This window comes from Pongo pygmaeus, chromosome 21, assembly GCF_028885625.2.
Source record: "Pongo pygmaeus isolate AG05252 chromosome 21, NHGRI_mPonPyg2-v2.0_pri, whole genome shotgun sequence".
In the NCBI taxonomy this organism is placed as follows: Eukaryota; Metazoa; Chordata; class Mammalia; order Primates; family Hominidae; genus Pongo; species Pongo pygmaeus.
The window spans coordinates 46,770,932-46,798,109 of NC_072394.2; the positions used below are offsets into that span (position 1 = coordinate 46,770,932).

Here is a 27,178-nt window from a genome sequence, read left to right on the forward strand (position 1 = left end):
TTTAAAATAGGCTGTGTTGGCAAGGGTGTAGGGAAATGGGCACTTTGGTACAACCTCTTTGAAGTGATATTTGGCAAAGCCATGCCCTTCAATCCAGCAATTCCGCTTCTAGGAATTTAGCATACAGAGTATATAGAAATATGGGCAAATATATATAAATAAGGATATTCACTGAAGCTTTATCTTTATTATAAAAGATTAGAAACAACATATATGTCCATCAATAGAAGTTGTTAAGTAAATTTTTTGTGGTCTATTTATATAGTACAGAGTCCTACAAAGTATAGGGTAGACCTGTTGTGCTGATAGGGAACTCTTTCCAAGATGTCTTGCTAAGTGAACAAGCCAAAGAGCAGGCCAGTGTCTGTCTGTCTGTCTTATTGCTGTATCTCTGGTGCCTAGCAACGCACCTGGAACACAGTGGGTCCACAGTTAACACTAGTTGAGGGAATGAGCACACATCTGAGCATGACTGCTGTGAGTCAGGCTCCCTGAATACCACCAGTTTCAAGACACTGATAGGGGCCAGATTTTCCACCGCCATCAAATTTCCACCCAACAGGACGGCCGCTCCTGGTCCAACTGCTGGTATGCAAACCCGGGTGCCAGCTATTCTGGGTTTTCTTGAACCTGGAAATCCAGATATTTATGTGAAATTGCTCATTTTAAAATCTGTCAATAAAATAACACTGGGTCAGGCATAACAAAACATATCTGCAGGGTGGGTCCAAGCCAACACATTGTCAGTTTGCAACTTCTGCATTAGCACATTTAATTTTTGCCACACTCCCGGAGGCAGTATGTTCGGTAACATAGCACTTGCTGCTATAACAGATACAAACCTCCGTGGCTTCACACAATAGAAGTTTATTTTTCACTCATATAAAGTCCAGTTGGCAGCAGGTGTGGGGAGGAACAAGGAGTTTTATCAACCTTCCCTTGGGGCTTTCAAGTTCCTCCAGACATTGATATTCAATAGGCAGATGGGAAGAGAGAGTGAAGAATCATGGGGATTATATGGGCAGCAGCATTCCTCACTTGTGCCCACATTCATTGGCCACAAGTCAGTCATGTGGTCACCCCACCTTAATGCAAAGTGGAGCAGTCCCTGGTGAATGGCAGCCACTTTCCAACAACTACTGTGTCCTATGGATTGAGAACACAGATCTCTGGGTGACAGTGATCCATCTCTGCCTCGTGCAGTTACCATCATCTCTATTTCACAGATGATGAGCCAAATCTCAGAGAGGGTAAGTGACCTGTGAGAAGTCGCACAGCCAGAAGCCCTATCTTACTGCCTCCAATCCAGGGATCTTTCCTCTAGCTCAGTGTTTCCCAGCTGTGCTAGACCATTCTCACATTGCGATAAAGAAATACCCGAGACTAGGTAATTTATAAAGAAAAGAGGTTTAATTGGCTCGTTGTTCTGCAGGCTGTACAGGAAGCATGGCACTGGCACCTGCTTGGCTTCTGGTGAGGCCTCAGAAAGCTTCCAATCATGGTGGAAGGCAAAGGGGAAGCCGGCATATCACATGGTGAGAGAGGAAGAAAGACAGAGTAGGGGAAGATGTGCCACATACTTATTTATTTATTTATTTATTTATTTATATTGCTTTCTTAATCTGTTCCTGACCACATACTTTTAAACAACCAGATCTCACAAGAACTCACTGACTATTGCAAGGACAGCACCAAGCCAAGAGGGGTCCACCCCCATGATCCAATCACCTCCTACCAGGCCCCACCTCCAGCACTGGGGACTACATTTCAACATGAAATTTGGTGGAGACACAGATGCAAACAGTGTCTCCTATGGCACTTGTTAAACCTACAAGATTGTGACCCTGGGAGCATACAGGATTGAATTTTCCTTCAAGACATACCATGCCCTTTTTTGCAAAATCGAACAGTGAACAACCTCAAAAATTTCACAAAACAGTGACTAAAAAAGTATGCTGAACCAGGGAGGCTAATGTAGCAATTGAGACTTGATAGAAAATGTAGCTACAGGTTTTGTGGCAGCCAAGGCAAAAAGGGAAACCCAGGGACCACAGAGCATCTGTTACCTGGTAGAAGGAGGTTCACCGGTTCCTTATGAGCCAGGCTTACAGTCTGGGGGATGAGGTACCCAGGAGTCCTTAGCAGCATGATGGATGGGGGTGGGCGGTCGGGGGTGAGAGGGAGGACTGAGCTTATCTTCCTAGTACATCTATTTGCGTCTGTTGTCCCAGGGTCTGCTTCTGTATTTCCTCAATGGTAAATAAATTAAAACACAGTATTTATAGTAACGGAAGTATAGGTGTATTAAGGAACTTTGCTGAAGTTCTTATGAATGTTTAGGGCAGACTTTGTGACAGCAAAGGCATTATGGGCTTTCTTTGGGCTCATCTGGTTGTGCCTTGGTAGAAGATGCAACCTTGAACCAATGACTTGACATTTCTGAGCCTCGCCTTCCTCATCTGTGAAAAATGATTATCGTGCAGATGAAATGAGATGATGCATGTAAGGGGCTCATGTTGATAAATGGTTGCTGTGCCATTGTTTATATTCTTACCGTATTATCACGACCTTATGGCTAGGAGCACAGACTCTGGAGCCAGACTGCCTGTGTTCACATCAGCTCCACCACCTACCAGCTCTGTGACCTTGGGCAAGGTCACTTAGCCTCTCTGTGCCTCAGTTTCCTTCTCTGTAAAATGAAGCTAATAGGACTATTGTGAGAGCTAAATGGGCTGATGGTTGTAAAGCTCTTAGAACAGTGCCTGGGCATACAGTAAGTGCTATGTAAGTGTCTGTTAAATAAATCATAGTCTGTTTCCTCTGCCCTTCGAGGCCCTTCAGGGGAAAAGTTAGAAGATAACAGCTTCAAAGCGAGACAAGTAATTTCCAGACACTAATTTCTAAAGGAATAGATCTCTAGGATTCCAGTTAAGAAGTATTTGCCCCTTAGAAGACTGAGAGGCAGGAAAGCGTTGATGAGGGTGGAATCTTTGGCAGGTGCCTGGCCCAATACTCTGAGCTGTTTGGGGGGCTCGACCCACATCCTCGGGCTCCTTCCACCCTTGCAGGGAGCCTGACACTGAGGGCTGGCGGCTTTTCTGGCGCGGGCCAGGGGGAGGAGGAGGAAGGAGCTCCCGGGATCCCCTCGCCCCCTCCCCCAACTGCCCGGTGAGTAATGACATTCACGGAGCGGGGAGGGAGGGAGGAGAGGGGCAGGCTCGGCGAGGCCATGTGATGCTGGGCGAGAGAGAGCCGCCGCGCCGGAGCCTCCTTCTTTCCTGCCTCCGATTCCGGGCTGTCATGGCGACCCCCAACAATCTGACCCCCACCAACTGCAGCTGGTGGCCCATCTCCGCGCTGGAGAGCGATGCGGCCAAGCCGGCGGAGGCCCCCGACGCTCCCGAGGCGGCCAGCCCCGCCCATTGGCCCAGGGAGAGCCTGGTTCTGTACCACTGGACCCAGTCCTTCAGCTCGCAGAAGGTAGAGCCGGGCCGGGAGCCGCCTGCGCCGGTGGCCAGGAGGCTTGGGGAGGGGAGCCCCAGGGCTTGAGGGATCTGAGGGCGGCGAAAGACTGGAGGGGGGAACCTGGGGTTTGGGGGTCCCGGAGGTCGGGGGACGCAGGGGTTCCTTCCAGGGCTGCTCACCTGGGAAGCGACAGGCCCTGTCTGGGCCCCAGGAGCACAGTTCTCAATTTTTGGAGCATCCATTCTGCCTCTTTCCCTCCCAGAAACAGCCGGTCTGTTGGGGTGCGGGGCGAGTGGGGGAGCTGAGAAAAGAGACAAAGGCGAGAGGAATGGAATGGGCACTGCTGGGAAGGCGGCTTGGTGGGGTGGGAGGTGCTGCAGCTGCGGGGAGAGAGAAGAAACGCTTCTTGGGGTCCAGCCTCGGTAGCCCCCTCTCAGTCCCTCCCTGCACGCTGCCGTCCCGGACACTGCAGGTCCCCAGGTCACAGCTCCTCTGCCCCTCTGTCTGCGGGCCTTCTTCTGGCTGGGGCTTGGAGGGTCTGTCCCCAGTCGTCGCCCACCCCCCACTCCGTGTCTTGCGCTGAGAAGGAAAGAGTTAAACCATCCCCTGACACCAGCTCGGCTCAGCCCATCAGGTCTGTTTTGCTCTTAAAGGCATAGAGTGGCCCCAGCCCCTAAAATGCTTCTAGGACCTAGGGGAGCTAAGGGGCAGTTGGAAATCCAACTGGATTCTCAGGGTTCCCGCTTCCTGGGGGTGAGGCTGTGAACTGCACCCCTCAGACAGGGGCGCCTCTAGGGGCGCAATCTCCACCCTGGGCGGTTGTCCCGTCTCTGGGCCACGGATTCAGCACCATGGCCAGGGCCCAGAGGCAGGTCCTGCAGGGGCCTAAGTGGCACCACTGCCTGACCCTCTGACTCCTCTTCTTCCTGGAAGATCCTTTTATTCCATTCGTTCATTTTCCAGATGGAAAAACAGATTGCATGAAGAGGAAGAGCCTTGGAACCCAAAGACTTAGATTTGAGTCTTGGTCCAGGCTCATTTCATCATCTGGAAAGCAGGATAGTGATATAACAATAGCTACTTCCAATCCCAATCCCTTCTCAGGGTTGCTGATACGGTTGTTGAAGAAGGGGTATAACTTAGGAACTTAGTGTTATAGACTGGGACTACTCAACTTGAGCGTGCATTAGAATCCCTGGATGATCCTGGTTAAAACCCAGACTGCTGGATTCTACCCCAAGGATCCTGATTCAGTGGGTCTGGAATGGGGTCCAAGATGCTGCTTTTCCAATAAGGGACCAGGTGATGCTGATGAAGCTGGTCCACCAATCATATTGCCCACTGACTCACTGTGGAGCTGTGGACAGGTCCCTTTGCCTGTCCAAGGCCTCAGCTTTATAATCTGTAAAATGGGGTGGATGCAGTAACTTCCTTGGAGGGCTATTGTGAGAGTGAAATGTGATATGATGCACAAAAAGTACTGATGATGGCAGTGCCTGGCGAGGGGTCAAGACTCTGTTGATAATGAGTGTTATGATTTTTTTTTTTTTGAGACAGAGTCTTGCTCTGTTGCCCAGGCTGGAGGGCAGTGGCATTATCTCAGCTCACTGCAACCTCCGCCTCCTGGACTCAAGTGATTCTCCTGTCTCAGCCTCCTGAGTAGCTGGGACTACAGGCATATACCACCACACCTGGCTAATTTTTTTATATTTTTGGTAGAGACAGGGTTTCACCATGTTTGCCAGGCTTGTCTGGAACTCCTGATCTCAAGTGATCCACCCACTTTGGCCTCCCAAAGTGCTAGTATTACAGGTGTGAGCCACCACGTGCGGCCATTATGATGTTATTAAGGCACTAAGTAATGGAGGGGCCAGAGTTAATCAAGGTCATGCTGGAGTCATCCACAAATTCTGCACATGCTTGCACATGCCAGGCTTCGTTCAAGGAGCCTGGGGATGGGGGCTTTGGAGATGAATCAGACTGCCCTTCAGAGTCTAGAACCTCCTCCCCCCTAGAACCTCAGGAAGTGGGCCCCAGCGGCTGGGACCAGACAGGAGGCAGGGAGGTGGCATCTCCCATAACCATATCATGAGGGAGCCTCCTGTTCTTTGCCTCATGAAATATTTCCTATGTAGCCTGAGCTCAGGGCTGAGGTGGCCCCTGAGTCAGGATGAGACCATCTGCTGCAGCCCCACTTTTGACCAAGTCTCTGTCCAAGCTAACCTGGGCATCCTTCTGTCTCCCATACCAGGGCCTTCCCCCTACACAGGGGCCCATAGTGGATTCTAGAAGCAGTGTAGCTTGACAGAAAGGGCATGGGCTCTGCAGTCGTATAGTCCTGGGTTCTATTCTCGTCTTGGCTACTTATTGGCTGAGTGACCTTGGACAAGTCACTTTACCTCTCTGTGCCTCAATGTCCCTATCTGGAAAAGGGGATTTTACATCCTAGCCTGCAGAATTCCTTTAGAAGACATAGGCATATGTTAACTGCCTGGCATGTAGTAGGAGCTTAGCAGGTGAGTTTTCTTCCTTCTCTCCAATCCTGAAGGGCCTTAATTATATAAAGAGGGCAGTCTCCCATTGTCAAGCATCTAAATAGCCTGTCTTTAATGGCACATGAAATATTAATGGAAAAAAATAGCCCACCTCTAGGAGTGATGGTGGCTCCATTGGGCATCTGGAGATCATTCCAGACCCAGAGGGCAACAGGACAGTGTGTGGGTCCAGGGCCCAGACTCTATGACCAGACTGCCTGGGCTTCCATCTCAGCTCTACCACTGACCAGCTGGGTAATCCCGTGCAAGCTGCTTAACCTCTCATGCCCCAGTTATATCCACACCTGTAAATTGAGAATATTAGTGGTGCCTCCCCAACAGGGTCGTTGTAAGGATTCAGCAAATGTATCCATGTCAATCACCTAGAATAGCATGTGGCACATAGAAAGTGCTCAGTTAAGTGCTGGGTGCTGTTATAAAGGCATGGATTTTGGAATCAGCCAGACATGCGGTCAAACCCCAACTCTGCCATTCCCAGCTATGTGACTTTGTGCAAGTGTCTTCTTTACCTCTCTAAGGCAGCTTTCTCATATATTTGGGGGAGAGGGTTGGGGAGACTGAGTGATATCATGCATGTTCACACACTTAGCACAATGCCTTAAACAATTGCCTGTTAATAGTGAGCTTTCAAGCACTATCATAGGTCACGGTTTGGGGCCACAGGGTTTGACGGAGGCTCTAAATGCCTAAGGTCAATGTAAGGATACTTCTGAGGCTGCTCCTGCCCCCAGCCTCCTCCTCCTTTGTGGGGAAGAGTGAGGCCAGGAGGGGCAAAAATGCAGGGAGTCAGGAGACCAAGGTTCTAGTGCTGCCAGTCCCACTAACTGGCTGTGTGAACTGACCCTCTCTGGTCCTCAGTTTTCTCAACAGGGAAATGAACCAGATGTTTGATACAACCTGCCTCTCTCCTCCTTCCCCAGGCAGGAGGAACTGCCCTACCCCTCCGTGCCCCCTGCCTTTGGGGCATCCATCTGTCCTCACACCTGCCACTTTTCAAAAACCAAGATTGCTACTTCCTAGCTGTGTGACTGGACAAGTTACTTACAATGTCTGTGCCTGCTTCTTCTTCTTAAAAGTGAGGGTACTGGGAGGTACTAGTACCAATCTCATTGGAATTCATAGGGATTAAGATCTAATGCATGTAAAGCTCTACAACAATGCCTGGCACAGGGGAGGTGCTAATAAGAGTTGGCTGTTGTTACTGCTGTTATTTCCACCAGAGTGAGTCTCTGAGGGTCGTCTCTGGCTCCCTTCAGCAAGCCTGGTTCATGGTTCCCTTACTGCCTCCTCTCAGGGTCTGCCCTGTCTTGGATGTACCTCTGGAGGGCCTCTGGCCCAGCCTTCAGATCCCAGGGGCAAGAGACCCAAGTCTGGGGCCTGCCAGAGGCCAGTTCAGACACCCAGGCATGGCAGGAGAGAAGCAAGAGGTGAAGGATAAGCTCTCTCTCCCGTCCTGCCCTTGCCTTTCAAACTCTTAGGGCTGACCCTCCAACTTGTCCATGCTGCACTTGACCATGTACCGCCTCTCTTCACCTAAGAGGAGCCCCACAGAGGAGAGTTGATGAGGGTAGCAACGAGATGCATCTCCCCGCTTCTCTGCTCAGAAGCCTGCAGTGGCTCCCCAGGTCCCTCCAGGAAAACTCCAGAGTCCTCGCAATGGCCTCAGGCCCTCCTGCAGGGTCCTAACCTTGCTTGAGTCAAGACCTAAGTTAGGGGAAGCATATGGGCCCTTCTCAGAATAATGTTTTTAATTGACTAAAATAAAATGTATAGGATTTTTAGATTAGAACGAAAACCAATCGTATTGAAGTACAGCGTTATATAATAATATTTATGTTTCTGTATTAACCCCTTATATAACACGGTCTGGTGGCAGGTCTCACAACAACTGTCATGCTGGAGTCGTGATGAGTGCGCATGATATTTTGAGACAACTGCAACAACTGTGAAGTGATGAAAATATCTGATTCCTAGTGGTGACAATATTGCAGGCACTGCTAAACGCTACCCTACTTTATCGCCTACATTCATAATTGAAGAAAATGCTAACTGTCAGTTTGAGATTACTGAAAATAAACATGTAATTTTCCCATCCTAGTTCAAGGAGTCCCTGAATTAATTCATGGACCTCTTGGCCTGGGAGTGTGGACTAAAAGATCCTGTGCACAACCCGGCCAGGCGTGGTGGCTCACATCTGTAATCCCAACACTGTGGGAGGCCAAGGTGGGTGGATCACCTGAGGTCAGGAGTTTGAGACCAACCTGGCCAACAGGTGAAACCCTGTCTCTTCTAAAAATACAGGCTGGGCATGGTGGCTCACGCCTGTAATCCCAGCACTTTGGGAGGCCGAGGTGGGCAGATCACCTGAGGTTAGGAGGTTGAGACCAGCCTGACCAACATGGTGAAATCCTGTCTTTACTAAAAATACAAGAATTAGCTGGGCGTAGTGGTGTGCACTTGTGATCCCAGCTACTCGGGAGGCTGAGACAAGAGAATCGCTTGAACTCGAGAGGTGGAGGTTGCAGTCAGATGAGATTGCACCACTGCACTCCAACTTGGGTAACAAGAGTGAAACTCCAGCTCAAAACAAACAAACAAACAAACAATCAAAAACAAAAATTAGCTAGGCGTGATGGTGCATGCCCGTAGTCCCAGCTACTTAGGAGGCTGAGGCAGGAAAATCGCTTGAATCCAGGAGGTGGAGGTTGCAGTGAGCTGAGATTGCACCATTGAACTCCAGCCTGGACAACTGAGTGAGACCTTGTCTCAAAAAAAAAAAAAAAAAAAAAAAAAATTCCTATGCACAACCCTTTCTGCTCCTACCCTCCTCGTCTATTCCTGACTGCCCTGCTCCAGACACACTGGCTTCCTTGCTGTCTTTTGAGTATGTCCAACATGCTTAGAGCCTTAGCACTGGCTGTTCCCTCTGACTGAAGCTCTCTTCCCCAGGTCCCTGTGCGGACCACTTCCTCACTTCTTTCAAGCCTTTGCTCAAGGGCCACCTTCTCGAGAGGCCTGTCCTAATAGACCACCTTAATTAAAATTGCTACCTTTCTCCCTGACACCATGGTACCCCGATTCCCCTTCCCTGCTCTATTTTCTCTTTTTTTGGAAGCACTCACCGTCTTTTGACAGTCCAAATTGCTTATCATCTGCCTGCCCCCACTGACATGTCAGTTCCCTGAGGGCAGGGATCATTGTTTTGTTCACTGCTGAGTTTCCAACAAGACCTGGCACATAGTAGGCACTCAATAAACAAGTGGTGAAAAGTGATGGATTTGCAAGCTGTAAGGTGTTATGTTAAAAAGCCATTTGACTCTGTAAATCTAAAACTGCTCTAAAAATAAGGCCTACTAATTTTTTTAAAACAAGAATTTGAAATAAACTGAGGTCAGAGATGCTAAGTGTCTTTTACAAAGTCACACCGCAACTAAATGACTAGGCAGAGACACCAACCCAGCCCATCACATAAACAAGGGCCTGGGTGAGGAGAGGCAGTGCCTGACCGATGACAATGAGGCACCGTGGATGATTTTCAGGCACCCACAGGGAAGTTCGTTTACCCAGAGATGGTTGATGTCTGATCACACTAAGTGGTGACCACCTAGGTCTGGTCCAGCCTCCAGGGGGCAGAGATGGCAGATGCCCTTGGTAGCTGAATGCCCTTCCCTTAGGCTTGGCTTCCTCTCTGGGTCCCCCTCCCCCACAGGGTGACACATGGCTCTGGCCTGTAGCTCAGCTAAAGGTGAAAGTCTCCTTGGCCGCCTGCCAGGGTGACCCCAAAGCAGCTCCAAGCAGGATTATCATGCCCCTAAAGATAGTCCCCTCCCCAAATAGCAGCCCTATCTGACACTTTCACAGGAGACCCAGGGTAGAGCACGGGAGCGGCCCCTGGAGGCAGGTGCCCTGCCAAGATGGAAGGCCAACTGTCCGGCCCTACCAAGGGCAAAGGCCTGGTTTGGGCTCCGTTTCCACCCATTCAGAGGTCCCAGCTTGGCCTGGAGGATGGAGGGCCAGGTAAAGACAAGAGAAGGGGGCTTTCTGCTCCAGCCAAACTCCAGTCTCCACTACTCTGGGCTTCTCCAGGGCACAGGCCGCCCATGAGCTCAAATATACACATGCATACATGCTCCCACGCATGCACACTCACACTGACACAGGCACACACACGGCACACACTCACATGTGCACACTTGCGCACTCTCACATCCACACTCACACAGTCCTTGAATACTCACACTTACTCATGCACTCTTCCATGCACACCCACACTCACACACATGCAGACACGCAAACACATTTGCTCACTCATACACACGTACTCACACACTCAGACCCAAACAGATGCTGCCCCCAGGCTGCTCACTCTCTGCAACAGTTTTTCCCCCTCTCTCAGACAGAACCAGAAGCTCCCTCCCACTGCCGAGGAGGGAGGCAGAGCCAGCCCTGTCTCCTGCCTCCTGCAAGGTTGTGAATGTAGTAGTGTCAGCTTGCAGCAGGGCTGCGGGGCACTCTGTGAACACTGAATCCAGCCACCTTGTTTTGCTGATGAGAAAAAGGAGGCTCAGAAAGGGGCAGTGATAGCTCTAAGGTCACACAGCATTGTTATGGCAGATCCAAGATGAGGACTTGAGTCCCTGCCTCCTAGCCCAGGGTCTCTACCTGCACCATGCACCCCACCTATAGGACCTGCTCTTGGCTGATGGAGTAAATAAGTCTGTGAATGAATGTTGGGTGTTTCAGGGTAAGTTACCTTTCCCTTCCCCATGATCCACTAAACAGGAGGAAGTGTTTATGTTCACTGTGAGGGTGGGGCATGAAGTACTCTAGGACACACCAGGGTGTGTGCGTGGTGTGTGTGTGTGATAAGTGATGCTAGAACCCATGTATTAACCTTCTGTGCTGGGGCTGTCTCCACAACAGCCCATTTCAACCTCACACTGCATTCCTCACTTCACAGAAGCTAGAAATCAGAGAGAGCAAGTGACTTGTTCAAGGTCACACAGCAAATAAGCAGTAGAGCTAGGCTTCCAAGTCAAAGTCTGTCTGCCTCCAAAACCTGCCCTCATACCAGCGGCTAAGACGCATTACCCCTACTGTGTTCCAGGCACCATTCCACAGGGACTAATGCATTTCATCCTCACAGCAGGCCTCCGAGGCAATTACTATAGGACTCCCACTGGATAAGGGGGAAACTGAGGCACAAAGAAGTAAAGCTGCCCAGGCATGGTGGCTCACGCCTGTAATCCCAGCACTTTGGGAGGTCAAGGCAGATGGATCACTTGAGGTCAGGAGTTCAAGACCAGCCTAGCCAATATGGTGAAACCCCATCTCTACTAAACATACAAAAATTAGCCGAGCATGGTGGCATGCTCCTGTAATCCCAGCTACTCAGGAGGCTGAGGTAGGAGAATCACTTGAACCCAGGAGGCAGAGGTTGCAGTGAGCTGAGATCGCACCACTGCACTCCAGCCTGAGCAACAGAGCGAGACTCTGTCTCAAAAATAAATAAATAAATAAATAAATTAAGCTACTTGTAAAGCCAAGTCATCCGGCAAATAAGTGTAAAGCTGGGATTTGAAACAACACCGTTCAGGTTCTGCCCATGACACTGCATTGCCTCTTCTGGATGCTTAACTTGTCCCAGGAGCCACCATCTCAGCTGTGGGTGGAGACATTAATGCTCAAGGGGAATGGGCCTTTCCTCTTTTGGGGATACCCTCCCTCTCCCCTGGACCAGAGTGGAAGGTGGGGAAGGAAGCATAAGAATGGGGCCACTTGCCATCTTGCCAGGGGATCTTGGACAAGCCCATCCTTCCTTTTGAGTCTCAGTCCACAGGCAGGGGGCAATAGGACTAGGTGATCTCTAACCATCTTCCAGCTCAGAAATATTGGGCTGGGTCAGGAGCATACCCCAGCCTCAAGGCTCTCTGGCAGCTTCTACCAGCTCAAATGTTTGTCTGGGAGCCCCTAGAAACATAAAGAAAGACTCAGGAAGGGGCAAGCCCAGAACTCCCTGGAAGGAGCCCTCAGGGCAGAGAGCACTGGTTTGGGAGTCAAGAAATTTGCTTCCAGTTTTAAGTCTGCTGCTGAATTGCTGTGTGACTTTGGGTAGATTACTTGCCATCTCTGGGCTTTAGTTTTCTCATCAAGAAAAATGGGGAGATACTCACTGTTCTACTCTCCTCTAGGGGCTGTTGTGAGTTTCCAACCAGGTAACCAGGTGAGATGTTTGGGGGAAATAAAGGGCTCGACTAATGTTGGCAAGTTACTTTTCCCCTCACTTAGTACCCCAAATAATTTGAGAAATTTAGCGATTGATTATGATAATAATAAGAGTTTCTGACCAGGCACGGTGGCTAACACCTATAATCCCAGCAGTTTGGGAGGCCAAGGTGGCCAGATCACTTGAGGTCAGGAGTTGAAGACCAGCCTGACCAACATGGCAAAACCCTGTCTCTACTAAAAATACAAAAATTAGCTGGGCGTAGTGGTGAGAGCCTGTAGTCGGGAGGCTGAGGCAAGAGAATCGCTTGAGTCCAGGAGGCAGAGGTTGCAGAGAGCTGAGATTGCGCCACTGCACTCCAGCCTGGGCAATACAGCGAGACTCTGTCTTAAAAAAAGGAAAAAAAAAAAAAAAAAAGAGTTTCTGTGAATTTCCTGGCCAGATCCACTCCTAGGGGCCAGGCTGAGTGTTCAACTGTGATAACGACGATCACAAATTGAGTGCCAATAATTTGTCCCAGACACTGGGTTGGTACTGTGAATACTCTCATTTTTAAAATAAGGAAACTGAGGCTCAGAAAGTTTAAGGATTTTGCCCAAACTCACACAGCCAGGAATCCTATCCCAGATGTGTTCAGCTGTCAAATCCAGCCGCTTAGCCACCAGGCAGCACTGCCCTTTGTCCCCCAAGCAGAACTGCGCTCCTCCCTCCACCAGGCACGTGCCCCTGGGAGATATCCCCCCAAACCCAGGTGCCCAAGAACGGGCTGAAAGCAATCGTCTCCCCTCCTGTGTGTGACCTCTGACCTCCCTCCCTGCACACCCCCGCCCCACCTGGGCAGAGTGTCCCCTGTGTCCGCCCGCCTTCCCCGCTCTGACCCTGGCGCCTGCAGGTGCGGCTGGTGATCGCCGAGAAGGGCCTGGTGTGCGAGGAGCGGGACGTGAGCCTGCCGCAGAGCGAGCACAAGGAGCCGTGGTTCATGCGGCTCAACCTGGGTGAGGAGGTGCCCGTCATCATCCACCGCGACAACATCATCAGTGACTATGACCAGATCATTGACTATGTGGAGCGCACCTTCACAGGAGGTATGGCTGCCTCCCCACCCAGGGGCCCACTCCATACCACAGATCCTCAGGGGCCTGCACAGGCTCAGACAGGGTCCCAGAACTTTGGGAAGTCTGGGAAATTCACTGGAGCCATGGGCAAGACCCAATCTACCCAGAAAGGAGCCGCAGAGCCACAGGCAGGGTTCAGATGCCCCCAAGAGCCCCAGAGCCTCAGGCATAGCTACTGATCCATACAGAGACCTCCCCTCCCCTGGTACTGTAAGGGCACGACCCAGACACACCCCCAACAGGAGCAGTGGGGCTATAGCCCTTTCCCCCGAGCTCTGGAGTCACAGGCACAGCCCCTTCAGCATAAGTGGCCCCAGACCACCCTCTAGGTCCCCATAGACAAGGTCCAGATCTCCCAGGGGTTCCAGAGCAAGGGCAGGGCCCAGCTCCCTCTGGAACATAGATTCCCTAGGAACCCATAGGAACCTGAAGACATGTTCCCAGACACCCCAGAACCCTGAGACAGGGGAGGGCCCAGACACCCCAGAACCCTGAGACGGGGAGGGCCCAGGTACCCCAGAACCCCATGGACAGGGGAGAGCCCAGACACCCCAAAACCCCGCAGGTAGGGGAGGGCCCAGGTACCCCAGAACCTCGCAGAGACCCCGTCCTGTCCCCGCTTAAGCTCTCCTCAGGCTCAGGAACTTACTGCCCATTGCAGAGGCTCAGACACCCACTGGGAGGGCATCAGGGCCCAGACATGCACTGTTTTAAAAGAATGTGAATTGGTTGCCAACATTTAAAAGTCAAGGGGACCCAAGCATTGAACACCCAGGTTGCAGCTTCTCTTGAATCCCGCAACACTGGGCCTAGGCCCCTGCCTGGCAGCAAGTCTGGAGCTGAGGAGAGCTAACCCTCGGGGACAGCTTGGCAGAGCCCAGTGAGGAGAGATGGCCAGGCCACCACTAGGATCCCCTGTCCGCCAGCAGCCGAGCCTGAGCATGGGGGTCCCGGGGCCTCTGGGCAGAGACATCTTGGGGCTCAGGGATGCCGGGGGCAGGTGGCCGGGGCAGGTGCCCCTCTGGGTGCCCTGCCCAGCCCCTGGCGGTGCCCACAGAGCACGTGGTGGCCCTGATGCCCGAGGTGGGCAGCCTGCAGCACGCGCGGGTGCTGCAGTACCGGGAGCTGCTGGACGCGCTGCCCATGGATGCCTACACACACGGCTGCATCCTGCACCCTGAGCTCACCACTGACTCCATGATCCCCAAGTATGCCACGGCCGAGATCCGCAGTGAGTGCCGGGGCGGCGAGACAGCCCCTCTGCTTTCCCCCTTCGCTGCCGCTCCTTTCTTCCAAAGGATGTCCTCCCTCTCCTGGGCCTCTCTCTGTCCTCCCCTTCCTCCTCCTTCTCTCCCTCTCGCATTCTCCATTTGTCCCCGCCTCTCTCTAAGTGCTCGGGGTTGGTTTCTCATTCTGCTGGTCTCTCTCTCTCTCTTGCTCTTTCTCTCTGTTCCTCTTGCTTGCCATCCCCTTCACCCCTGACTTCCCGGCCTTCCATCTCATTCACCCAGTTTCTAACAGAATATGTCTCTCTACCTCTCTGCCAGTCTCGCTCCCATCCCCCTCCCCTGTCACCTACTCTTGTCCTGCCCTCCCATACAGAGGCTATGGGGCTGTCTGTCCCCACAAGGTTTGTTCTCCCCGCATGAGTTTCAGCCTTAGACAGTCAGGGCTGTGCTTGGTGGCCAAGGGCTCTGAGTGACCTCAGGATTAGGATTACCAAGGAAGGTGGCCCAGATGTGTCAAGGCCCCCAGTGGGGTCTCAGATTGAAGGTCACCCATGAGCATGTCCTGTCCTAATGGCCAGCCTGGACATGCCCACAGCCTACTTCATCCTTTTGTATCTGACACCCAGTGAATGGGTGTTGGATTAAATCAGATAATCCCTCAGCAGCTGTTTACAGACTACGATCTAGGTTTTGAACAAACACCATGGGGTCCTACAGCCAAAAGACACCTGAAGATTCTTAGTAGATAATAGGTGCTCAGTAAATGATCATGTCGTCCCCCTCAAAGGAATGTGGCTAATGCTCAAAGGCAGGGTTGGGGCGGTGTTAAGTTGTGGAACTCAACCCTGCTCAACCCTGTCCCTTGAGAACCATTGTCATTGAACAAGACTCAGATTTTTTTTTTTTTTTTGGTGAGACAGGGTCTCCCTCTGTCATCCAGGCTGGAGTGTAGTGGCGCAATCATGACTCACTGCAACCTCTTCCACCCAGTCTCAAGTGATTCTCCTACCTCAGCCTCCCAAGTAGCTGGGACCCCAGGCACATGCTGCCACGCCTGGCTAATTTTTTGTATTTTTGGTAGAGATGAGGTTTTGCCATATTGCCCAGGCTGGTCTTGAACTCCTGACCTCAGGTGATCTGCCTGCCTCAGCCTCTCAAAGTGCTGGGATTACAGGCATGAGCCACCATATTTGGCCAAGACTCAGGATTTACCTGTACATCTGGCTCCCAGCAACAGCCCCCTCAACAACATTTATGAGGCCCTGGGCAGGGGACTGGGGACAAACAGGAATAGACACAGCTTCTGCCATCCCAGGGTCAAGTTCCATGGAAGGAAAGACAAGTCACCAGGCAATTACGGTGCAGGACTAAGTGAGTTTGAATGAGCTCTCAGGAGGGCAGCCTGGCACTCTATGTCAAACATAAGAAAGCCCACATCTTGGAGATTACCCTTCAGTTACACTTGAACATATGCACCAAGAAGTATGAACAAAGGTATTCACTGCAGCATAGTTGGCAAGAGCAAGAATATCACTGAAAATTACCCAGCTGTCATGAATTGGGAACTAGGTAAATAAGTTATGGGTACTTCCATACAACGGAATACTGTGCAGATGTTTTTAAAAATTAATAGGTGTATGGAATGCTTCCTAAGATATATTAGTGAGTGGAAAAAAGTGAAGGGCAAAAAAAAAAAAAACAAAAAAACAACTAGTGTGCTCTCATTAGCACTCAGAAGGGGGTTAAATGGACACACAGGTGCTTGCACTGCAAGGAGTATTTCTGGAAGGATACAGAGAAGCTGCCAATAGTTTGTGTCTTTGGGGAGCAGAACTAAGAGACTGCAGCTGTAGAGGACAGAGATTTACTTTTATAGTACATTCTTCAATCTTGTTTGAATTTCAACAATATACATGTATATCCTGCTCAAAAATAAATTCGTTTAAAAATGTTTAATCTGGTGCCTATGAGTGTTATGAGCAGGAGATCAGGGAGGTTGTAGGCATACACGATGTCCACCCCAGCCTCTGGGGCCACAGAAGCCTTCCAAAATGCAGCAGCGACGAGGATGTGTAGCAGGTAGAAGGGGAGGAAGAGGGAGAATTCTTTCACATTCTGGAGTAGGACAGGGTATATTGTTTTTGGGGAATGGAGGAAGCTCAGTGTGGTGCAAATGTAGCCCAAGGTGGGGTGGAAATGGTCGTGGTGCGTGTCTGGGGAGGAGGGTCTGGCAGAATTTGGATTTTGTCCAAAGAGCAGTGGAGAAACGGTGATGGGAAGTGACATCGTCAGAGCTGCATTTTACAAAGATCTCTCCTCTGAGGGAAGAATGAACGGGGTAGGCCCTGGCTGTTGGTAGGCAGGGGCCTGGCCAAAGGCTGGAGGCAGTCCCCAAGGGCTTCTGGGAATTAGGGGCACTCTCCCTCAATGTTGCCCTGAGCCATTTGAAGGTGCCTAGAAGGCACTGGGAGTCCAGAGCAGACCCAGCCCACCCCCTCTCTCCCCATCTTTCTTTGAGGAGGCAGAGAGGATCTCAGGGCTCCAGCCCAGCTGGGGGATGAGGGGAGGGAGGTCCCAGAGTGCAGAAGGAGTAGAAGCCAGCCTGCAGCGACCCCTTAATCAGTCTCAAGTCTTCTCTTGAGGTGGCCTGCCCTCCTGGAGTCTAAAGCCACCACAAGGGCAGCACTGGGTGACACGCAAGAAAGAAGATGCTGTCCTTGACCTTCACATTCATAAAACATCAATGAGACTTAATATAGCCCTGAAGCTGAATGATCTGGGAGTGTGTTTACTGGGATTTGTGTCAGGACAGGAGATGGGGCAGTGGGTGGTGAAATCTCAGAGGACAGAAGCTAAACAACCTAAGTCACTCACTCATTTCATTCATTCATTCATTCATTCAACACTCACTGAGCTCCTGGTCTGTGCCAGGCCTGTGTTGAGTTTTAAGGGAACAAAGATGAATCTGACATAGCCACTGCTCTCCAGAAGCTCAAGTGTTAGAGGGAGACATACGCATTCAGTGATAACTACATTAGCACCAAAATCTCCATGTACAGCAAGCAGGCAGGTTGTGGACTCAAGCCCAGGAGGGCTCTTTTCATATAGACAGCAAGATTAATGGAGTTGTGAATGGCAGCTCTGATTAGTGTGTTTGCATTCCCTGGCAGAAATCTGTAGGGTGTAAACTGGGGAACAAAGACATTGAGTGGGCAGACCTCCTAGAGGATCAGGAAGGGCTTCATGGAGGAGGAAATCTTTAGCTGAATCTAGAAGGAGGTTTTCAGGAAAGGAGGATAAGGCTATTTTAGGAAGAAGTAGTAGTATGAGCAGAAGCCTGGAGGTGTTGGAGTGGTCTGGCACATTCAGGGAACAGCAAGCATGTACAGTGGCTGAAATGTACATATTGGGACAGGAACAGTTGGGAAAACTCAGTGAAAGATGGAGTAGGTGAAAGGGAGGGCAAGTGGATCCTGAAGGCTCTTTGAAGGCAAGTTGAGGAGCTAGGATGTTATCTGAGGGCAGTGAGGAGCCAGGGGTGGGTTTTAAACAGTGAGTGGCACGGTCAAGTGTGGGAAGAAGATATCTCTGGCAGGGGTGGGAAGGGCTTGTAAGGGAGAGAGGGGAGGTGACAGAGGGTGGGTGAAATCATCTAGGTGAGACATTAATGGGGTCTGATCTAAGAGATAGTCAGTTAAATGGAGGAGGTTAAATGTGAGAAAATATGAGAAAGATGGAGGAGGAAGAATCAACAGGACCTGGGAATGACTTGATGTGGGGTGAGGTAGTGGGAGGAGCTGAGGGCAAATCCAGGAATCTGGCTGAGCTTTGTGTCGGGGAGGGGATGCTGCAATTTGGGAAGAATGCAGGGGTAGAAGCAGTGAGGCAGGGAAGATGACCAGGTCTAGGGTTGGGTCTATCGGTTTCTGGTATCTACTACTCATCCTCAAGGGTACAGTCTCCTCCTCCGTGAGGTCTCTCAGCCCATTGTGTCCCAGGCAGGCAGCCCCTGGGTCCCTCTGCCTTGTTTTCACTCTTCCCTACAGTTTAATCATGCTGTACCATAGAGTTTATTTTTTTTAAATGTGTATTTTATAATATTGCTGATGTATATTATTTATTTATTTTTGTATTTTTTTAGAGTAAGGGTCTCACTCTGTCGCCCAGACTGGAGTGCAGTGGTGCAATCATAGCTCACTGCAGCCTCGACCTCCCAGGCTTAAGCGATCCTCTTGCCTCAACCTCCTGAGTAGCTGGGACTATGGTGTGCGCCACTACACCTGACTAACTATTTTTTTTAAAGATGAGTTCTTGCTATGTTGCCCAAGCTGGTCTTGAACTCTCCTGGGCTCAAGTGATCCTCTCACCTCAGCCTCCCAAAGTGTTAGGATTACAGGGGTGAGCCATTGGCCGAGATTTCTTTATGTGCCTATCTCTCCCACCAGCCTGAGCTCAGGGCAGGATGGCATCTCATCCATCACTACGGCACAGTCTGCAGTGCTCCCTAAGTGTTGGCTGTTGATAGTATTACTCCTCTGACCAGTGTTTGGATGGGGCCTACTTCAAGTTGTGTAAGGGAGGTGATGGGGGAGCAACCGAGGTTTCAGAGGGATGGGACCTTTCCTATTATCACCCCAGGACATTTAGCCAATGCCACCACGGACCTCATGAAACTGGACCATGAAGAGGAGCCCCAGCTCTCTGAGCCCTACCTTTCTAAACAGAAGAAGCTCATGGTGAGTACCTTCCGGCCCATTGAGTCCCCTTCCGTAAGAGCTCTTCCATGGAAATGAACAATAGGAGAAACTAAGTAGAAGATCAGCTGATGATATGAAATGGAAAAGCCCCTGGCTTGCTTTCCCAATCCTGTCCCCTGCCATTTACTAGCTGTTAGACCTTGGGTAATCCACTGCTGCCCTGGGGCCTCAGTTTCCTCACGTGTTAGGTTGTGTCTTTAAAAGCAGAGCATTGGCCAGGCATGGTGGTTCACTCCTGTAATCCCAGCACTTTGGGAGGCCAAGGCAAGTGGATCACTTGAGGTCAGGAGTTCGAGACCAGCCTGGCCAACATGGTGAAACCCCGTCTCTACTAAAAATACAAAAATTAGTCGGGCATCGTGGCAGATGCCTGTAGTCCCAGCTACTCTGGAGGCTGAGGCAGGAGAATTGCCTGAACCTGGGAGGCGGAAGTTGCAGTGAGCTGAGATCGGGCCACTACACTCTAGCCTGGGCAACAGAGTGAGACTCTGTCTCAAATAATAATAATTATAATAAATATATAAATAAATAAAAATAAATGCAGAGCACTGAACAGGGGTTCTTGGGAAAGGAGGTATTGAAGGATTGCTCTGAGGGGGACCCCAGAGGGACGGGAGGGATAAGGAAGAGGAAGCTGCTAAGCCTCAATTGATTCCACAGGAAGCTCTGGAGCACAAATGGCACCACAAAGGTGATCAACCTTGAAGTAAGAGGCCAGCCTTTTATCCCCTCATATCAGTGGGACATTGGCTACAGATTGTTGGAGGGAGGGGTGCGGGCAGGTAACCTCCCAAGTATTTGTGGGCAATACAGCTCCTTATTGGCTGAGAGAAGGGGTAGCTGTGAGCCACTAGCAGCCAGCCCTCCCAGCATCTGGGTGTAAGAATGTACCAGGGATCTAGGCAGGACAGCCAAGCTCACAGGACTGTTGTAGGCACCAGATGAGGGTGCTTCATAACAGGGGGGCATCCTATACACTTGGGGGGCATTTGGAGGCTGGGTTTGCAGAAGAAGTTCAGCAAAGCTCCTTCCATCCCTGAACATCCTGGCTCTATCGAGGCCAACTCAGCTTCTCTTGGCCCTGTCCTGCCCCCAGGCCAAGATCTTGGAGCATGATGATGTGAGCTACCTGAAGAAGATCCTCGGGGAGCTGGCCATGGTGCTGGACCAGATCGAGGCCGAGCTGGAGAAGAGGAAGCTGGAGAACGAGGGTGGGTGCCAGCCCTGGGGGAGGTGGGGGCTGCAGCCCACCCAGCCTACTCTTTCCCTGCCCAGTTTCAGCCTCTTTTTTCCCCAAAAGTCTCAGAGGACCTCCCAGGTGGTTAAAAGGATGGGCTATGGAGTCAGACTTAGGTTCAAGTCATAACTTGGCCACTTCCTAGCTTAGTAAATGTGACTGAACTTCAGTTTCCCGTCTATAAAATGGGGATAATAGTAGGACCTGCCTCAAAGAGCTGTTGAGACATTGTGTGAAATAATACACGTAGAGTGCTTAGATTAGGGCTTAGCACATAGTAGGTGTTTAATAAAGGTAGGTGAAGATGATGTTAAGAGTGGTGATGGCCACTACCCACCACACCATCCCACTTGCCCTGCCCAAGAATGCATTATGGCTCCTTCATGCTCCAGCCAGACATCCAAGCTCACCCAGACTCTCCTCAACCTTGACTCTTCCTGTTCCCAGCTGGGCCTCTAGACTTGGACATGCCAGCTTCATTCTACCTCCACGCTTTTGCTCCCACAGCCCTCCCTCCTGGAGCACCCTTCCTACACCACTCCACTCCATTTTGCCTGTTGCACACCATCTTTGCCACAGCTCTTCTTCAAATCTCATTCTGAGCTTCCCATCTTGCTCCGTTTAAGACCTGTGAGTCTTGTCTCCTGAACAACGCAAATTTATGGTGCATTTGCAACAGCCTCCTGCACATGCATGGCTATATGTATGGGAAGGCCATAGAACCCAGGGTCTAAACAGATGGGGTTAGAGTAAGAAAAACTTGAATTAGAGTTCCAGCTTTGCTGCCTCAAATATGTAACCTTGGACAAGTTGCTTTCCCTATTGAAGCCTCAGTTTCCTCATCTATAAGATGAGATGGTAATAATACAACTTAACCCTGTCTTGCTGGACTCTTGTGAAAATTCAATATACTCAGCACACTGCCTGTCCCATTACTAGTTTAATACATATGGCAGCTAAAGGGACACACATTCTCCAGATGAGAAAACTGAGGCTCAGAGCGATGAAGTGAGTTGCTCAAGGTCAGGCAGCTCATAGATGTCATGGTTAGGGGCAGAACTTGTTCCCTCTCAATGGGTCCAGTGTTGTTTCCAGCATCTCACAACTGATGCCACAAGCACAAGACCTTATGTCCCGAATAGAGACATCATCATGCATACTGAAGCCAGCTGCCTTAAATCCTTTCTGGAAACAAAGCCTGGTATGACTAAGTGAGTAAAAAAAATAACACACCTCAAAGGGGAACTTTTGGCTGGGCACAATGGCTCACGCCTGTAATCCCAGCACTTTGGGAGGCTGAGGCAGGCGGATCACCTGAGGCCAGGCGTTCGAGACCAACCTAACCAACATGGCGAAACCCCATCTCTACTAAAAATACAAAAATTAGCTGGGCGGGGTGCTGGGTTCCTGTAATCCCAGCTACTCAAGAGGCTGAGGCAGGAGAATCACTTGAAGCTCGGAGGCAGAGGTTGCGGTGAACCCAGATTGCGCCACTGCACTCCAGCCTGGGGGACAGAGAGAGACTCCATCCCCTGCCCCCCAACCAAAAAAAAAAAAAAAAAAAAGGAACTTTCCTGTTTCTATCCTAACGGTAGCTAAGGGGAGCTGTTGCAGAGTTAATGGCTCTCAGGGGCCAAAAGACTTGGTAGTTCAGAGATGGGCCTTTGGGGGACACAGTCCCAGCTCTGCCATGCTCTCGGTGGGTGACTTTGGACATCAGGTATATGTTATTCACTTATGCATTAGTTTCTTAGGACTTCCATAACAAAATACTACAGACTGAGGGGCTTAAACAGCAGAAAACTATTGTCGCACAGAGCTGGAGGCTAGACATCTCAGATCAAGGTGCCTGTGGGGTGGGTTTCTCTCGAGGCCTCTCTCCTTGGCTTGTAAGTGGCCACCTTCTTGCCGTGTCCTTACATGGCCCTTCCCCTGTGCTGCACATGCCTGGTGTCTTTGAGTCCAAATTTCCTCCTATAAATACTTTAGTCTGATTGAATGAGGACCCACCTTAAGCTCTTCATTTTAAGGTAATCATCTCTTTAAAAGCCCTGTTTCCAAATACAGTCACGTTCTGAGATTTTAGGGGTGTCCAATCTTTTGGCTTCCTTGGGTCACATTGGAAGAAGAGTAACTGTCTTGGGCCACACATAAAATATGCTAACACTGACGATAGCTGATGAGCTTAAAAAACATTGCAAAAAAATCTCAGAATGTTTTAAGAAAGTTTATGAATTAGTTTTGGGCCACATTCAAAGCCATCCTGGGCTGCATGTGGCCCGTGGGCTGCAGGTCGGACAAGCTTGTTCTAGGGCTTAGGGCTTCAACATGTGAATTTTGTGAGGGTCACAATCCAGCCCAGAAAAATCTATATATTTAATAGATCTTACTGTGTGTCAGGCCCTGTTCTAGGTGTTTCACAGATTTCAACTCGCTTAATCCCCATAACAACCCCAGGAGGTGGGTAATATCAGCGATCCTGTTTAACAGATGAGGATCCTGTTTACCAGATGAGGAAGCACTAGCTCTGGGTTCTTTCCTGTTCTATAAAAGGGTGATAGGTTGGGCATGGTGGCTCACGCCTGTAACCCCAACACTTTGGGAGGCTGAGGCAGGTGGATCACTTGAGGTCAGGAGTTCGAGACCAGCCTGGCCAACATGGTGAAACCCTATCTCTACTAAAAATACAAAAAATTAGCTGGGCATGGTGGTGGGCACCTGTAATCCCAGTTATGTGGGAGGCTGAGGCAGGAGAATCACTTGAACCCAGGAGGCAGAGGTTGCAGTGAGCCGAGATCGCACCACTGCACTCCAGCCTAGGCACCAGAGCAAGACTCTGTCTCGAAGAGAAAAAAAAAAAAAAAAAAAAGGCAGGGGGTGATAACATGAGTGCCTACGTCCCAGGGGTGCTGCGAGGATCAATGAGCAAATGCATGTAAGGGCCTTAGCACAGTGCCCGGCACACAGTACAGAAGTGTCCATACACACTGTGATCCAGAGAGACCCAGGGTCTAACCTGGACGGAGGCTAGGGTGGATGGTTCTGGAGAATAGCCTCAGACATGCATTCCTTGTGGGATTCCTAGGCTGGGACCCTACTGCTGACCCCAGTCCTGAGGTCTTCTGAGAGGAGACAGCATTGCACTGTACCATGGTGAGATAAGTGGGGTTGTTCAAGATGGAGAGGTGTCGACAGTCCTTGCATCCCTCTGGGGCTGGGGGAGGTAGCAGAAGCCCCAGGGAAGTGGTTATGGATTTTAAAGGTCTGACTGGCTGGGCCCACATGGCCTCTGTTGCTCATCCAGGTTCCCTGAACCTGACTGGGTGAAACACTTTTATGCCTTCCATTTCTTCCCTCGTGGGCAGAGCCCAGTGTTGGAAGGGATTTTAATGTCACAGTTGAGACCCCTTGCATAGAGCCAGATGGCTTTGATGCAGATTCCTGATCAATCACCTCCTAACTCTGTGATCTTGTGGAATTCACTTCATCTCTCTGAGTTCATCTGCAAAATGTTGATAATAATAGAATCAAACTCATAGCAGGGTTGCTGGTGGAAGATTTGTTAAGATAGTAAATGTTGAGTACTTTGCACAGTGCCTGGCTCAAGGTAAAATGTTCCAAAAATAATCATTATTACCATCCTTTTTCATTCATTTATTCAAATATTTATTGAACACCTACTAGATGGTAGGTCCTAGGGATTAACTAATGAGTAAAACTCAGAGCTTTCTTGGTTTCATGGAGTTTGCAGTCTTACAGAGGAAAAAGACATTAGTCAAATAATCCCATAAGTAAACACAGAATTGCACACAGTGATAAGTGTTAAGATTGAGAGTAAATGAGCAGGATAAAGTGGATAAAGTTTCCCTGAGAAGGTGATATTCAAAGTGAGACCTGAAGGATGAGAAGGAGCCTAGAGAGGAATCAGGGTAGATATGACCCAGACTGAGGGATGCCTTGGAGTGGGAGAGAACTGGGAACTCTTCAGGAACGGGCTGCTGTGTGGGGAGTCCTCGGGAAAGTGGTGGGAATGAGGGCAGAGCTGGAGCGGGTGAGGTGAGATCACGGGCCTCAGAGCCTACATTTACAAGTTTGGATTTTATACTAAGTACAATGGGAAGTCCCTGGAGGGCTTTGAGGAGGGGATTGTATCAGTTAGTTTCTGCTGTATAACAAACCATTGCAAATCTGAGTGACATAAAAGAAGGGCCTTTTATTTGTTCATGATATGTGGCTTGGCAGTATGGGCTGGGCTCAGCTGGGACGGCTTGCCTCTCACACATGGGGAGTGGCTAACCTCATTCCTGCATTTGGGGCCAGCAAATTTAAGACGGTAAATGTTGATTACTTTGCACAGTGCCCAGCTCAAGATGAAATGTTCTAAAAATTATTATTATCACCATTCTTTTTCATTCATTTATTCGAATATTTGTTGAACATCTCCTAGATGCTAGGTCCTGGGGATAAATTAATGAGCAAAATCCAGACGTCATTCTTGCTCTCACGGAGTTTGCAGTCTTAGAAAAAAAAAACCATGAGTCTTAGATGGCAGGAGGAGCAAAGCCATCAAGATGCACACATTGCAAAGTGGCATGCATACAGGAATGGGAGGAACTCATGGCCCTGTTTGCAGTCTCCATGGGGCTGAGTTGTTCCGGTTTTATATTTGAGAGAATTCCAACTGCTGTGTGAAAATGGATTTCAAGGGAGACAGAGGGGAGGCCGGTGCAGCAGCTCAGGTGAGAGATGATGTTGGCATGGACTGAGATGGTTGCAGTGGAGATGGTGAGGTGTGAATGGGCTTGAGAGGTATTTTGAAGATAAAATGAGCAGGAATTTACATGAGGGTTGGGAGTGAGGTAAAGAGAATCAAAAGTAACTCCTGGGCTGGGCACAGTGGCTCACACCTGTAATCTCAGCACTTTGGGGGGCCGAGGCAGGTGAATCACGAGGTCAGGAGATCAAGACTATCCTGGCTAACACAGTGAAACCCCGTCTCTACTAAAAATACAAAGAATTAGCCGGGCGTGGTGGCACGTGCCTGTAATCCCAGCTATTTGGAAGGCTGAGGCAGGCGAATCGCTTGAACCTGGGAGGCGGATGTTGCAGTGAGCCAAGATTGTGCCACTGCACTCCAGGCTGGGCGTTTGGGAGACAGTGAGTTTGTGACACCCAAGAGAGGATGTCATAGAAGCCATTAGATATTCCAGCCTGACTCTCAAAGGAGAGGTCAGAATTTGGAGATTCAGGAGTTCTGAGCCAATACACGGTGTTTAAAGCTATAGAATTGGATGTTTTCATCGAGGAAGAGAGCAGAGAGAGACAAAAAGAGGAATCAGGACCTGCTGTATTAGTTATCTGTGTGGCATAAGAAATTGCTGTCAACCTCAGTGTCTTAAATTTTAAAATCATTTATTGTGTCACACATTTTCTGTGGATCTGGAGTTCTGGAGCAGCTGAGCTGGGCAGCTCTGAGTCAGGGTTGCCTGATGCAGGTTGCCTTCAAACTGTCAGCTGGGGCTGCAATGATTTGAAGGCTTGACTGGGGCTGGAGGATCCACTTCCAAGCTGCCTTATTCATGTGGTTCTTAGCTAGAGGCCTCTGTCCCCTGCTGGCTGTTGGCAGGAGACTTTAGTTCCTTTACCATGTGGGCCTCTCAATAGGCTGCTTGGGTTTCTTTACAGCATGGCTGCTGGCTTTCCCTGAGCAAGTTATTTCAGAGAAAGAGAAGACGCAGAAGCCACAATGTCTTTTATGATCTACTGCTGGAAGTCACTCTGCCCCGTCATTCATTAGAAGTCACGAAATACAGCTGCTATTCAAGGGGAGGAGAACTGGGCTCCGCTGAAGGGAGGAGTATATCAAGTAATTTGTGGGTGTACTTTAAAACTGTCACAACTGGGCCAGGCATGGTCATGTGCACTTGTAGTTCCAGCTAGTTGGGAGGCTGAAGCAGGAGAATCACTTGAGCCCCAGGAGTTCAAGACCAGTCTGAGCAACATGGTGAGACTCTGTCTCTACAAGAAAGTACAAAAATTAGCTGGGTGTGGTAGTACATGCCTGTAGACCCAGCTACTCAGGAGGCTGAGGCAGGAGGATTGCTTGAGCCTGGGAGGTTGAGGCTGCAGTGAGTCGTCTTCTGGAGACAGAGTGAGACCCTGTCTCAAATAATGATAATAATAAAAACGTAACTACCACATCTATGCAGAGGTTCTCCCACACTAAGTGGGTATCAGCACAGAGTAGTCAGCAAAGCCCACTGAGGAGGGGCCAGTGAAGTAGGAAGAGCCTCATGTTAGGAGGAACTGTGGGAGGATTGGGTTTTAAGGAGACAGAATGGTGTCAGTGCTGCTGGGAGCTTGAGCAAGCCAGGATAGGAAAGCGTGCCCTCGGCTTTCTACCGTGGATGTCGGCGGTGACCTCGCCAGAAGCATTTCACTGCAACCTGGGGCAAAAGCCAGATTGGAGTGGACTGAAGAGTGCATGGGAGGTGAGGAATGAAGGCAGTGAGTGTAGATACCTCTTTTGAGAAGGGTAGAGGTGAACAAAGAAGGTGGTGGTGGCTGAAGAAGGACGTGGGGTGACAGGAGGAA

The 27,178-nt window shown here is 50.1% G+C and overlaps 1 protein-coding gene across 1 annotated transcript in view; it reads left to right on the top strand.

Moving 5' to 3' along the window:
* Positions 1 to 3,201: 3,201 nt before the first annotated feature.
* The window catches only part of GDAP1L1 (ganglioside induced differentiation associated protein 1 like 1), a 33,252-nt gene continuing 9,275 nt past the window's right edge, over positions 3,202 to 27,178 (top strand). Inside the window, exons 1-5 of the mRNA XM_054466829.2 lie at positions 3,202 to 3,480; positions 13,139 to 13,331; positions 14,419 to 14,592; positions 19,229 to 19,326; positions 20,444 to 20,558. Coding sequence (XP_054322804.1) covers positions 3,235 to 3,480; positions 13,139 to 13,331; positions 14,419 to 14,592; positions 19,229 to 19,326; positions 20,444 to 20,558 — 826 coding nt within the window. The 5' untranslated portion in view covers positions 3,202 to 3,234. The remainder of the gene's footprint in view (positions 3,481 to 13,138; positions 13,332 to 14,418; positions 14,593 to 19,228; positions 19,327 to 20,443; positions 20,559 to 27,178) is intronic.